Here is a 15,518-nt window from a genome sequence, read left to right on the forward strand (position 1 = left end):
GTCACTAAGCACCTGAAGAGATGCTCAATGTCACTGGTCATTAGGAAAATGCAAAATCACAATGATACACCTCTTCACATCCATTAGGATAACTACAAATTTTTTTTTATTTTAAAAACACAAAGAAAACGTTTAAAAACCAACAAGCATTGGTGAGAATGTGGAAAATCTGGAACCCTTGTGCATTACTGGTTGCAATATAAAATGATGCAGCCACTGAGGAAAATGCTATGGTGATTCCTCAAAAAATTAAACATAGAATTACCATATGATCTGGTGATTCTACTTCTGGGTATATGGCCAAAAGAACTGAAAACAGGGACTCCAACAGATGTCTGGACACCTACCTTTTCAGCAGCACTACTCATAATAGTCAAATGGTGCAAGCAACCCAAGTATCCATCGACGGGTAAATGGAAAAACAAAATGTGGTATATACATACAATAGAATATTATTCAGGGGCATCTGGGTGGCTCAGTGGTTGAGCGTCTGCCTTCTGCTCAGGTCATGATCTCGGGGTCATATGCTTGCTTCTCCGTCTGTCTATGTCTCTTCCTCTCTCTGTGTGTGTATCTCATGAATAAATAAATAAAATCTTTTTTAAAAAATGGAATATTGGGATGCCTGGGTGGCTCAGCAGTTGAGCGTCTGCCTTTGGCTCAGGGCCTAATCCTGGGGTCCAGGATCGAGTCCCACATTGGGCTCCTGCAGGAAGCCTGCTTCTCCCTCTGTCTGTGTCTCTGCCTCTCTCTCTCTCTCTCGCTTTCTCATGAACAAATAAATAAAATCTTTAAAAAAATAGAATATTATTCAGGCTTAAAAAGGAATGAGATGTTGACATATGCTACGACATGGCAAAACCTTAGAAACATTATGCTAAGTGAAATAAGCCAGTCATAAAGGAACAAATACTGCATAATTCACTTATACGAGGTACTTAAAGTAGTCAAGAAATAAAACAGTGATTTCCTTCCAGGACACCGAGGTAGCTCAGTGGTTGAGCGTCTGCCTTGGGCTTAGGGTGTGATCCCGGTGTCCTAGGATGAGTCCCACATCAGGCTCCCCAAAGGGAGCCTGCTTCTCCCTCTGCCTATGTCTCTGCCTCTATGTCTCTCATGAATAAATTTTTAAAAATAGTGATTTCCAGGGGTGGGGGAAAGGACGAACGGGGAGTTATTATTTAATGGCATAGAGTTTCAGTTTTGCAAGATTATAAAGATTCTAGAGATAAACGATGGTGATGGCTACACAACAACATGCATATACTTAATACCATTGAACCGTACACATAAAAACGATGCACGTGGTAAATAATATGTATGTTTTACCATATTATAAGAAAAGTATGTGCTAAGCCCCAAAATGAATCTACATGTTAATAATTTACTGAAACACGAAATTTTTAAATTTTTTTTTAGATTAAAAAAGTCTAAGTAGTCCATAGATGGAAAAAACAATCATTGTGAGGGCATTGTACCTACTTCACAGAAGAACTTCAAAACATTCTCCTAAACTTCCACTTGACTCAAGAGCTCTTATCGATAAATTGGCAAGAGCAAAGGTTGAGATGAAAACTATTTCAGAAAACAAAAAGGATACATTTTTCAAAAAGTCAAGAGAAGCAAGGCCAACGGGAAAAACAACTTTCATCACATGCCATCAGAAAGATAACCACATTACTCAGGAAATGGGGCCCTGAAAGGAAGATTACAAAACTATTTCTCAAGAATAGGGCACCAGAAAGCAAGATTATTCAAGTATCATGGAAGTTAAAAAGGGGGCTGTCTACATGGGCATAGAGGTCCTTTAACACATAAGTAAGAGCTCAGGATTAGTTAATTTTCAGTCTTGAAACAAACTTATTAACATGTGCTTATCAACATGAACTAAAAGAGCCCCGCTATTCTTCTAATCTTAAAGAGTTCTGTAAATTTGTCATTCTAATTAAACAGAAACCAGTCAAAAAACACCACCTTAAAATTGCATAGAATACGGGAGACAAAAGATAACAGTACAGAGTGATTTTTTTGTTCCCTTGATTAGTACAAAGTAGAGCTAGGAATCAATTAAATGAATCTTCCATCTCCTTTCATTTACACATTAGACTGGCTACTTCCCTTCGCCTCTTCCTCTCCCCAACTTCCATACCAAACAAAGTCATTCTGAAATGAAGTCACTGCAGGGCATGAAAAGTCCAAGATTCATAATCATCTAAAACTGCAAAGCCAGATCTCTCCCAGCATTCATCACTCTAGTCTCTGTGGGAAGACCGTGGAATCCTAGCACAAGTTCCTAAGGTCAATGATTTCAGAGTTTACTGACCCAAGGCCAATACCAACCCTTTGACTTTTTCCAAAAAAAATCCTAACTACAAAATAAGTGAAAGCTCTCTGAAATGTTAAAAGACCCATTAACTGTTTAATTAACATTATTGACATTACTACATTATACTATTATAATCAGAAGGCAGCTGGACAGGCAAGCTACCTGAGTTAAAGATCTAAGAAGAAAATACTATGCACTAGAGCATGAGGAATAGAGGAATTTATATTTCTCTGAGTTTAAAAAAAAAAAAAAAAAAGGAAGTAATTTCTGGAGGATAAACTGGATACTGTAACAGAAGACAAAATATCAACACTGTGCACTGTTCACTGTGTTTCTAGATGTTGTGGTGCCTAGATAAGCACCTCGAGCCCTAGCCAAAATTCTGCCCTGTAGCATTCACAACCCCACCCATCCACTGCCCATACTAGCTCTCCACCCTCCAACAGAGCTCCCCACTTTAGTGGAGGCTAAAGATGCAGGCTTCTTCAACCCACTGTTGAAAACTGTTGCATGTCTCTGCTCAATAAAGCCAAGGTTCAATCTCTAATAACTATTGAAAAGAGAATCTGTTAAAAAAGAAGTTGACATTTCCAAGCCCATTCTTTCTTCTACCTAATCAAAATTTTTTAAAGATTTTATTAATTTATTCATGAGAGACACAGAGAGGCAGAGACATAGGCAGGTGCCCCTCTTCATCACTTCTACAGCAGGTGGATCTACTTTGAAATGTTTGATTAGGGGGCACCTGGGTGGCTCAGTGGTTGAGCCTCTGCCTTCGGCTCAGGTCATGATCCCAGGGTCCTGGGATCAAGTCCCACATCAGGCTCCCCACAAGGAGCCTGCTTCTCCTGCTGTCTATGTCTCTGCCTCTCTCTGTGTCTCTTATGAATAAATAAATAAAATCTTTTTTTAAAAAAAAATGAGCTGGTCAGTTCTGCTGGCCTCTCATTGGCTCATGCATGCAGCTGCATTCAGCAAATAGGTTGGCTTGGGGCCAAACTGAGCTGGGGCAGCTGGAGCACTAGCCATGCAGGCCAGTGTCTCTCTGGGAGACCAGAACCAAGAAGAAGAATACATCAAATGTATCAGAAATCTTAAAATTTATATACTCTGACCCAAAAGTTAGAATTTTGCTGACACATAGGAATATACACATCCATACAGACACTTCTATTTTTTTTATAGCCCCAGAGAAAAGATCTCCAGGTAATTAATCTGGCAATCATCTAATAAAAAGGCCAAGGTGCTATATGATCACACTACAGTGAAGCTCAGTAGTTAAGAAATCCACCTATGCACAAAAAGCTTCAAGTTCACATTTTACATTCTCCCTCAATAGGCATAGACTGCCAAGAATCATCAGTTTGAGTAAAGTGACCAAAACAGAGAACACAGGATATAGAGAAAATCTTTTAAAACCAGAGTCAATTATACCTCAATTTTAAAAACAAACAATTCTTAATATCCTCACAGAGAAGAGGAGGCACTGCATCCATGAAACTACAACAATATATATGTTGAGGGTCCCCAATATTACAGACCAAGGCCTTCCAAATTTGAAGGGAAGATAATTTGCAACCTAGACTTTTATACCTGCCCAAATTATCAATCAAGTTTAAAAGTAGAATAAACACATTTCAGACTTTGAGGAATTCAAAAAATAAACCTTCTCTTTTCCCTTTCTTGGGATACTACTGGAGTGCATGTTCCAATAAAGCAAGAGGGAAAAACAAGAAAGCAAGATATGAGATTCAACAGAGGAAAGAGGCAAAAGACAACCTACAATGATAACTGCATGGCAGACGCAGACAATAATCAATTCAAATAAAAGCAGTTCCTCCACCCATCTTTCCCATCTCAGTTGACTGCCTAACCATCCTACCCACTTGCTCAAGTTAAGAAGAAAGAAGTCATTCTTGATTCTCTCTCAAACCCCAAATTCAATATCCTCATGTTTTTACCTTCTAACTAGTTTATATTCACCTCCTTCCACCTCCATTGCCCCCATCATATTCTAAGACACCATCATCTGTCACATGGCCTAGTGTTCAAATGGACACCTAACTAATCTACCTTATCCTCCACAAGCCTCTTTCTATATAACAACCATGATTTTTTTAATATAAATTAGATCATGTCATTCTGCTTAAAATCTTTCAATAACTCCTCATTCCACCCAGAATAAAACCCAAGTTTCCTAATATAGCCCACCAGGCTCTGCATAATCTGGCCCCTGACTATCTTTAGAATCTCATTTCCCTCTCACGGTCTCTCACTACATTCCAACACTCAGTGGCCTTGCAGATCCTTGAACATGTAAAGCTTTCTCCTGCCTTTACACATAGTATTATTCCCTTTTTTACATCAATTTTCCCAGCTCTTCACATTGAATTATTCTCATCTTTCATGATTCAACTTAAATGTCATTTTCTCAGAGAGCTTTCCTGACCATTAATTCTCAATTAGTCCTTCATCAGGTCAGTTTCCCTTCATTTCCTTTTCTCAATGAGTTAAAAAGAAGAGTTTTTAACTGAATTTGCAAATGTCCTAATAGGATGGTTATGCAAGGGATCCCTGGGTGGCGCAGCGGTTTGGCGCCTGCCTTTGGCCCAGGGCGCGATCCCGGAGACCCGGGATCGAATCCCACGTCGGGCTCCCGGTGCATGGAGCCTGCTTCTCCCTCTGCCTGTGTCTCTGTCTCTCTCTCTCTCTCTCTGTGACTATCATAAATAAATAAATAAATAAAAATTAAAAAAAAAAAAAAAAGGATGGTTATGCAACTATTTAAATGAGGTTATCAAAAAGTATCTAGAGGGGTGCCTGGGTGGCTCAGTCAGTTAAGCAAGCATCTGCCTTTGGCTCAGGTCATGATCCCAGGGTCCTAGGATTGGGCCTCCTTTCTCCCTCTGCCTCTTCCTGCCACTCCCCCAGCTTGTGCTCTGTCAAATAAATAAAATCTTAAAAAAAAAAAAAGTATGTAGAATATATGGGTGAGACAATTTTTAAGAATCAAAACAAGATGGATGAATTTTCCTATATTATGCCATAGCATAAAGTTGTAATAGTTAAGACAGTGTGCAACTGGCATAAGGACAATGAGGCTGACAGATCAAACAGAAACAGATCCACATATGACATAAACTTGACACGAGAGGTAGCATTGCAGATCCACAGCCAAAGGATGACCTTTTCAATAAATGATGGTAGGACAACCAATGATCTGTACGAAGAAAAAAACTATATCCCTATCTCACAACATATTTTATAGAAAAAGTTTCTTTTTTTTTAAATTTATTTATTTATTCAGAGAGAGCAAGAGGCAGAGACTCAGGCAGAGGGAAGCAGGCTCCATGCAGGAAGCCCGACGTGGGACTTGACCCCAGGTCTCCAGGATCACACCCCAGGCTGCAGGCGGCGCTAAACCGCTGCGCCACCAGGGCTGCCCTAGAAAAACTTCCTATTTGAAAACCAAAAAAGGAAAACTTTAAAATCCTTACAGGAAGATAGATATATGACTTTTGTGTCAGAATTTCTTGAAAAGCTCCCTCTCTCTCACAAACACACACACATACACACACACACACAGCGTAAATCTAAAAACGAAAATAGGGATCCCTGGGCGGCGCAGCGGTTTGGCGCCTGCCTTTGGTCCAGGGTGCGATCCTGGAGACCCAGGATCGAATCCCACGTCGGGCTCCCGATGCATAGAGCCTGCTTCTCCCTCTGCCTGTGTCTCTGCCTCTCTCTCTCTCTCTCTGTGACTATCATAAATAAATTTTTAAAAAATTTTTTTTAATAAATAAATAAAAACGAAAATACTTTTAAAAAAATAAAAACTAAAAAAAATTTTTAAAATAAAAAAATAATAAAAATAATTTAAAAAATTTTTAAATTTAAAAAATAAAAAATAAAATAAATAAACTAATAAATAAATAAATAAATAATAAAAACGAAAATACTAATATATTTGACTTCATTAAAATTAAAAATTCTGGGCAACAGTAGCATCAAATTAAGATGCTAAAAAATAAATAAAAATTAAGATGCTATACACCACAGACTGAATGCAGATATTTGTAATACAAACAACTGCTAGTTATATGTATAAAAGGCTAGTTTCCAAAATACACAAAGAATGATTTAAAATCTATACAAAACTACAAACAACCCATTTAAAAGATGGGCAAAGGATATTCCTAAAAGAAGAAACCTGAATAGGTGATAAAGATTTGAAAGATTCTTCACTACACTAGTAACTAGGGAAATACAACTTAAAAACATAATGAGATTCTATTTCATACCCATCAGATTGGCAAAAATTTAAGTCTGACAATACAGAGTACTGTTAAGACTACAGAACAATGGGAACTCTTATTCATTCCTGTGGAAGGAAATTGATAAAATGTAGCAATATCTAAATAAACTAGAAAATGCTTATATCATAAGAATCTGCAATTTTATTCCAGGAATATATTCTAGAGGGTGAGCTTTCAAACATTTTTTTCCACTTCCAATTTTTTTTTTCCGCTTTCAAAATTTTTTAGCATGACACACATATTTGACATTCTAACCCAGTACATATATACTTACTTAACTGAAAGCAAAATTCACAAAACAGTGCTTATTTTTTTATGCGTGATACATTCTGATAGTTTCCATACTATTCTCATTCATTTTTAAAATGTTGGAGTGACTCACTCAATTGATTTTACAACTACCAATGGATAAACTCACCCGGTTCAAAAACCCATGCCTCAGAAAATATTCTCATATATATTTTTTTCTTATACAAAGGTGAGAGAATGTTCATTATGGCATTTTTTGTCAAAAGAAAAGATATAAATCAATCAGTAGGAGAGCAAATAAAAAATTGGAGGTGTAGGGACGCCTGGCTGGCTCAGCAGTTGAGCATCTGCCTTCAGCCCAGGATGTGACCCTGGAGACCCAGGGTCAAATCCCACGTCGGGCTCCCTGCATGGAGCCTGCTTCTCCCTCTGCCTGTGTCTCTGCCTCTCTCTCTCTCTCTCTGTGTCTCTCATGAATAAATAAATAAAATCTTAAAAAAAAAAAATTGGAGGTGTATTCATACAATGGAATATGCACAGCAATGCAAACCAAAGAACTTGAACCATAAGTATTAACATAAGTAAATCTCAAGAACTTCCTACTAAGCAAAACAAGCAAGCTGTAGAAGAATACACACACATACACACACACACACACACATTGGATGATATCATTTGTATAAACTTTTTAAACATGCAAAATAATACTATGTATGGTTTAGGGATATATTTTTATATAATGAATACAGAAGGTATAAAGATACGCATAGGAGAAAAGGAAAAAGATCACAGAAAAGAAAGTGAAATGGAAAAGCCCAGTGAGGGGCATCTGGGTATCTCAGTGGTTGAGCATCTGCCTTTGGCTCAGGTAGGGATCCCAGGGTCCTGGGATCGAGTCCCACATCAGGCTCCCTGCGGGGAACCTGATTCTCCCTCTACCTATGTGTCTGCCTTTCCCTGTGTCTCTCATAAATAAATTTTTTAATCTAAAAATTTTAATTTGTTAAATGTTTTTAAATTTAAAACTTGGGATCCCTGGGTGGCGCAGCGGTTTGGCGCCTGCCTTTGGCCCAGGGCGCGATCCTGGAGACCCGGGATCGAATCCCACATCGGGCTCCCGGTGCATGGAGCCTGCTTCTCCCTCTGCCTGTGTCTCTGCCTCTCTCTCTCTCACTGTGTGCCTATCATAAATAAATTTTAAAAAAAAAAAATTTAAAAAAAATAAAAAATAAAAAAAAATAAATTTAAAACTTTTTTAAAACCTAAGGAAAAAAAAAAAAGAAAGCCCAGTAAACAACTAGATAGTAAATGTTTAAAAGTTGCCCATCTTCAAAATTAAACTATTGCCTCCTGGGCAGCAGCTTCCTTCCAGGTACAAAACTAATAAAGGCTGAGCCCGCCAGAGGGACCAACACACCAAAGAGAGATCAGTATTCAAAGTTTGCAGCATTCATCTTTTAAAACTGTTCTATTTAGTAACCAAGTACACTGAGTATCTATTTTTAATTAAGTAATGAAATTCAGAACATGAACAAAAAATGCAACAGGTAGCTGTGGGCGGATGAGATGTCATAGCAGATGCCCCAAACACAGCCATGTGCCAGTAAGGTTGAGTCACTGTGATATGCTGAAAAAAGATAATAAGGCTTGGCTGCCACAGGTTGCAGTAAGCCCTCTGCTTTCTTCTCTTATATTTGCCAGGCACCATTCCAGAACACTGAACATTTAGACATCTTTGAGATTAGTATATCACTAAAAATGACAAAAATATGGCATCTTACAAATAGCACATGCTTGTGATCCAATTAACACAGACCAAAAAGCTAATAAACAGTCAGTAGCCTCATGGAATAATTCCCTAAAATAAAAATTTGGCCCCTCTATCTCAAAGACTAAAACCCAGTACTGTAATACACTTCACTATAATTTCAAAAATATCACTTCATTTGTCAAGGAATGACATTTTAAAGGATGATGGATAATAAAATTTAAGCAATAAACTACCAGACCAATAGACAGATTTCCAAGCCAGAAGTCCAAACTACTATGATCCCCAAACCAGGCAACTTCTCTAGGAAAACATCTTATCTATTCATCATTCAACCCCTACTTGCTACACTATCTGTGAAAGGTACCATAGCCAACCTTAAGGATGCCTAAAAATAAATTAAATAAGAATCCTGTCCTTAACATCGTGACAGTCTAGCAATGGAGCTTAGAAGCACACACACACACACACACACACACACACACACACATAGATGTACATAAGGTAGAAAGATTTAGGTGCCATTAGAAAAATAAAGATGAGTTGCTATTTTAAAAAAAAAAAATCTTATTGAAAAGATTCTTACCTATCTATTACTCCTATGAGTAGATCTAGAATATAGATCCTCAGACCTCATCGCTTTAAGGGCAAGGAGCCATATATAGAAACAAGACTAATTCTGTGTATGCTGTGCCCTATAGGGTATGCCCCTTCAAGTTCACAGAAATCACAAATGTGCACCCTGTTTCTTGCAATCATGAGTGCTTCTTCTTTTAGAAGAAAGGGAAATGCCAGAAGTGACACACTAAAAAGGAGCCGTTCTGTTCCCAAACCCCACCAGTATTTTGCTATAGAAACTTGAGGAATGCACACTTTGCCTGATGGAAGGATTGAAGAAAGAATTGTTAATGAGATTTCAAAGAACTTTCACAAATCTTTCAGACAAGCACAACATAAAAGGCATCACTAATGCTCTAGATTAATAACGTCTTATGCATAGCAACTTTGTTAATGTAGATAGAGGTATTTGCATTCCTTTTTTAAATCTAAAGAAAGCAAATTCCATAAACACTAAATGCCATTAAGGCCACTTCAAATATTTTTCACAGAGCTAGTCAAGACCGAGCTAGCTCTAGTGGATTCATTTGAAATGTATCATCAGATTCACTATTTGCACCTAAGCAACTAATCATTTAGGAATTGGAGGACATTGGAGAAGGCGTCTGCAGAAAAGAAGTAAGGTGACCTCATGTTGATGAACCCAACTGTTCTCTCAGGATACAGACAGAAGGAGTAAGGAGTTCAGATGACATCATCTTACATAAACCAGTCCCCAGTCCTCTGGCGATCAGTCCCGTCATGTCCTTGCCATCTCTTAAAAAAAAAAAATGTTTGTGACAAACTCAAGAAGACCTAATTCCATGTCCTATCCATTTGGGACAGTGAACATCCCTGTTTCATGGGTTTGGCTTCTTTTGAGGACAGCTTCTCTAAGCTATAATCCACATACCAAAAAACCACCCTTGTAGGTGCACAGTTCAGTCATCTTTCATATATCTTCAGAATTGTATAACCATCACCATTATTTTAGAACAGTTTTGTCGCTTCCAAAAGAAACCCCTCACCCACTGATTAAAGATGATGCCAGATCTTTTTTTTTCTAGATTTTTTTAAAATATTTTATTTATTTATTCATGAGAGACACAGAAAAAGAGAGAGAGAGAAAGAGAGAGAGAGGCAGAGCCCCAGGCAGAGGGAGAAGCAGGCTTCCTGCAAGGAGCCCAAAGTGAGACTCGATTCCAGATCCCGGGATCCCGCCCTGAACCGAAGGCAGACGCTTAACTGCTGAGCCACCCAGGCAAGCGTCCCAATGCCAGATCTTTCAAAAAGTATCCTACTTTCCAGGGGGATCCCTGGGTGGCTCAGTGGTTTAGCGCCTGCCTTCAGCCCAGAGCGTGATCCTGGGGTCCCAGAATCGAGTCCCACATCGGGCTCCCTGGATAGAGCCTGCTTCTCCCTCTACCTGTGTCTCTGCCTCTCTCTCTCTCTCTCTCTCTGTCTCTCATGAATAAATAAAATCTTACAAAAAAAAGTATCCTACTTTGCAATAAAATATCCAACTAACTTAGTCTTCTTTATCTTTCTGCTGAAGAAAGTGTATATCCTCATATCTAAGTCTTCAGCTCAGTCAAAAAATAGCTAGATGTATAGAGGCAAAAGAGCCTAAAAGAGAAGCTAAAAGAGAATCAAGAATGCAACATATTTCTAGTAAGAAAGTGCTCAAAAGCTGATGGGGTTATGTCAGAAAAACACAAATGCCAATTTGACAGAGCTCCCATTAACAAAGCTAGAACAACTCAGCAAAAATATAAATGAAGACAGTTTTGGATGATAACTCACAGACTAAAAAAACACCTAAATATTCACACTGACATAAATAAATAAGTGACTGAGAGAGAAAGGATAGCACTTCTTTACAGTAGAATTCAAATTAAAAAATGTGAGGGGAGGGATCCCTGGGTGGCGCAGTGGTTTGGCGCCTGCCTTTGGCCCGGGGCGCGATCCTGGAGACCCGGGATCGAATCCCACGTCGGGCTCCCTGCATGGAGCCTGCTTCTCCCTCTGCCTGTGTCTCTGCCTCTCTGTCTCTCTCTGTGTGACTATCATGAATAAATAAATAAAATATTAAAAAAAAAAATGTGAGGGGAGTCTAAGAAAATCACTTAGACCAGCACCATAGTAATAACATTTCCAGGCCAGAACCATCCATGGGCGCTGAAATTAGTGGACAAAAGTACAAAGAGGAAGGGAACATCTACACTGTCTCAAGGCATCACTCCACAAGATACTTACCAATGACAAAGGGAAGATTAAGCTAACTCCAGAGTGGAGAAACTTGGTGGACACCATCTTACCTGAGTAGTCAAAGTTCACATTCCCATTAACACACATATGAACATTACGTACTCCCTGACCTAAGGCAGTGAAAACGATACAGCATCAATTCTGTAGTACTCTTGGGGGGGGAGGGGGATGCAATTCTCACTATAATAAAGGGAAAACAGTAGATAAACCCATACTGAGCAACATTTTACAAAATAACCAGGGCTATTTTCAGAGGTGTCAAAATCATAAAAGAGAAAGAAAAACAGGAACAGTCATAGGTCAAGAAGACCAAGAAGATATGATGGCTAAATTCAGGCTGTATTCTGGATTGGATCCTAGACCAAGAAAAGGACATGCATGAGTGGGAAAAGTGGCAAAATTCAAACAAGGCCCATAGAACAATTAACAGTATGCAACAGTAATGCTGCATTACGGCAACATTAATTTTCTGTAATATTTTGTAAATTTTCTGTAACTATTTATTTTGAAATAAAAAGTTAGGGCTTTGGGATCCCTGGGTGGCGCAGTGGTTTAGCGCCTGCCTTTGGCCCAGGGTGCGATCTTGGAGACCTGGGATCGAATCCCACGTCGGGCTCCCGGTACGTGGAGCCTGCTTCTCCTTCTGCCTGTGTCTCTGCCTCTCTCTCTCTCACTGTGTGTCTATCATAAATAAATAAAAAAAATTAAAAAAAAAAAGGGCTTTTTAATGCAGCATTTCCAGGTGTGAGAGTATGTTCCAACCTCATTGTGAAAAATGACTTCTTCTGGCTAGCTATTATAATTTTCCTATCAGGAGAGATTACCAAATAATATCAGATTCAGAATTCCAAAACCCAACTCTTCTAGTACATGCTGGATTGCAGCAAACATAACAAGAACACAAATCAACGAATGGAAAACATACTTGCTAAAAACCACATAGCACACTGTTAACAAAGAGACACACCAAAAAAAAAAAAAAAAAGAGAGAGAGAGAGAGAGAGAGAAACATTGTGATTATAAAGCAATGGCCCACAACACAAATAAAACAACTTGAAACACAAAACATGAAGTACTAGACAAAACCAACTGCATCAACATGTGATGAGATCATGACTTGATGAATTTCTATGGTGTTCAATTTTTATGAATCTAGTAAGAAAAGTTTATTATTAGGTAAAGGGTAGATTGGGCCTGATCCATCAGTTGAGTTAGTTCTGGTACATACCCAGACTTCAGGTCAGTTATCCTCAAACAGTTTGTAGCATCCAGCCCCACTTTTCCATTGCGGACCACGCTAGATATGAATGGGGAGAGCATTGGAGAAATTCTGTTCAAGGCCACTTCTGGGGACATTTTAGCTTGACTTGCAAATCACCACTGGAAACAGAAGAAAAGAATGGTGGTCAGAGTATTCAAAGGAACTAGATAAAACAACTGTCCTGAAAACTGGCACAGCACATGGAAGTTTCTCTTGCACAAATAAACACTGCATATCCTATCTTGGAGTGGCCTTTTCCAATGACCCTCCAGAAGAAACCAAACCTCTGTTGCTTACCTCATTAGGACAGAGACTATACCAATGCTTTTCAGAGAAAGGAGAAAAGCAGCAACCCTTCGAATCCAGTTCCATCCTACTTTCCAAAGCTGACTGTTATGCTACCCCACACTGCTTAAAGTTGCCCTGCTCTATTCTACAACTGGCAGCTTCCTGCTTTGATTGAGGCCCTAAGAAGCCTTTGCTAACAATCCTCTCCCCAACGCACAAGATGTACACACCATTAAGTCAGGAACCACTCCCTCGGCGTCCCCACAGGAAGGACTTGATTGATAATACTGTATAAAATTCTAGAAAAAGCATAACCCACTTAAAATTGTTACTTCCTAAAAATTATTTATTTCTGATACACTATCCTTCCACAGTGTGCTATACTGACCTGCTTTGTGATCTCTCCCAGGAAAGGACTCTGTCCTGAATCCCTAGTGTTTAACAAAAGTACCTGGCATAGGCTAAGCACCCAATAAAAAGCTTTTAATATATAAGTAAATAAAGAGACAAAAGCTAGAGAAATATTGAGGTATGGAGAGAAGATAATATGCCTTTAAAAAACCTGGTCGAGGAAAATGTATCTCAGGAACATATGTAGTTAAAAAAAAAAAAAAAACTATTTAAAATCATGAAAATATATACTTATCTTGATATTGAGTAACACAAACTAACATGGATCTAAAAATCATTGACTTTCAGGCACTAAAAAGTCCTTACACTTGAAAATACAGAAGTAAAACCAATAAAGCATATCTAAATTATTTGGAAACCCATGGGGCTAAGGGAGGGAAAGAATGAATTCCTCTAAATAGACTTCTAAATGAAAACCTTTACTTTCAGAGGTGAACAAGTCCATTTTAATAATCACTTCCTTCTTCAATCTGAAAGGATAATCTCGCATCAAAAGCAAATTAATTTCTTACAACTACAAGGAAATGATGTTCTGGTTCTAGTTTTCATATATTTTACCATATGAGGACTTACAGGTTTCTGCCAAAATAAATGTTGAAAACCAGTACTTGCTTAAATCACTTCAGACAGTAATAAAGGGAAGGACTGCAGTGATCTTTCAAAAAATAACTTGGTGGGGATCCCTGGGTGGCTCAGCAGTTTAGCACCTGCCTTCGGCCCAGGGTATGATCCTGGAGTCCCGGGATCGAGTCCCACATCTGGCTTCCGGCGTGGAGCCTGCTTCTCCCTCTGCCTATGTCTCTGTCTCTCTCTTTCTCTCTCTGTCTCTCTCTCCCTCATGAATAAATAAAATCTTATAAATAAATAAATAAATAACTTGGTGACCTGATATAGTGATGACAACCAGAAGTACCTTTGAGGCAGTAAAAGCTTTATATTCAGTACTCAAATCATCCTTTCTGCAAATATAAAACAAACTCCTCTTCCAGCCACTTAACAGATGATCTCCCTTCACCACTCCATCGTCACTACAAAGTAAGAATAAACACCCAGTGCACTATATTATCAATCATAAAAATCACGTTGTACATTTTTATAACACTACCACTTGTAAAGAACCGCCAAATACATTATCACAGTTAATCGTCACAATCCTGGACAGTAAGGCAGGTATTAGAATTCGCACACCACAGATGATAGGGATAACTTGTGTAATTTGTCTTTGAACAGTATACTAACCCATAATATCATTTTGAAGCTTATTTCTTTCCTATTCTGCAACATTTCCACTCTTATTTCTATCCATTGATGTCACAGTTCTTGAAAGGATGCTTATATAGATCATATGCAAAACAGAGAAATACTCATCTGGAAAAAAAGCAAAAGGATCTCACCTACATTACAAAATTATTCTTCCATGCTTTTTCCCATAATACCTATCATTATTTTACCTCTCATTTCTATGAAAAATGGAAACAGAATCAACACATTCTGAAAAATATACTGAGTATCAGGCCCTATATTTCCCATCTCCACCAGTAACTTCATTTACTTACCCCCAACAACCCTGTTCTCTATTACTGTCCCCATTTCACAGACAGGAAAACTAAAGCTCAAAAAAAAAAAAAAAAAGGAAAACTAAAGCTCAACAAGAGTAGTAACTTGCTCAAAGTCACAAAAGTAGCAAGCATAAAGATCAGAATTTAAATACAGATGTCCCTCAAAGTCCACTATGCATGTGGACTCTCACATAAGCATGTATAATTGCAATCACCAAAGAGAAAAGCATCAAAGTCATCTAAGTGTACACCTTATAAAATTGGAACAGACAAAAGGTCATGAATTTGAATTCATGGTTGTTTGACCACTAGAAACACATTTGACTACAACTGGTCTGCTGCCAAAGCTGGCCTGAGTGATTCACCAGTCAAATGCTACAGGGAAGAGACCTGTACCAAAAGCCAAACTATACTTACTTAAGGTGAAAACAACCCATCCCAACTCAGCTAATCTCATGACCTTAGACTAACGCCT

The 15,518-nt window shown here is 38.4% G+C and overlaps 1 protein-coding gene across 10 annotated transcripts in view; it reads right to left on the reverse strand.

The window, feature by feature from the left end:
* Positions 1–15,518, reverse strand: part of BABAM2 (BRISC and BRCA1 A complex member 2) — a 450,135-nt gene that overhangs the window by 387,168 nt on the left and 47,449 nt on the right. For 9 of the 10 annotated variants that reach the window (XM_077915908.1, XM_077915912.1, XM_077915910.1 and 6 more), the window contains exon 2: positions 12,753–12,904. In XM_077915908.1, coding sequence (XP_077772034.1) covers positions 12,753–12,880 — 128 coding nt within the window. In that variant the 5' untranslated portion in view covers positions 12,881–12,904. Of the gene's footprint in view, positions 1–12,752; positions 12,905–14,723; positions 14,850–15,518 lie in introns of those variants that run through there. The other variant, XM_077915904.1, reaches the window with a different exon arrangement.

This window comes from Canis aureus, chromosome 12, assembly GCF_053574225.1.
Source record: "Canis aureus isolate CA01 chromosome 12, VMU_Caureus_v.1.0, whole genome shotgun sequence".
Lineage (NCBI taxonomy): Eukaryota > Metazoa > Chordata > Mammalia > Carnivora > Canidae > Canis > Canis aureus.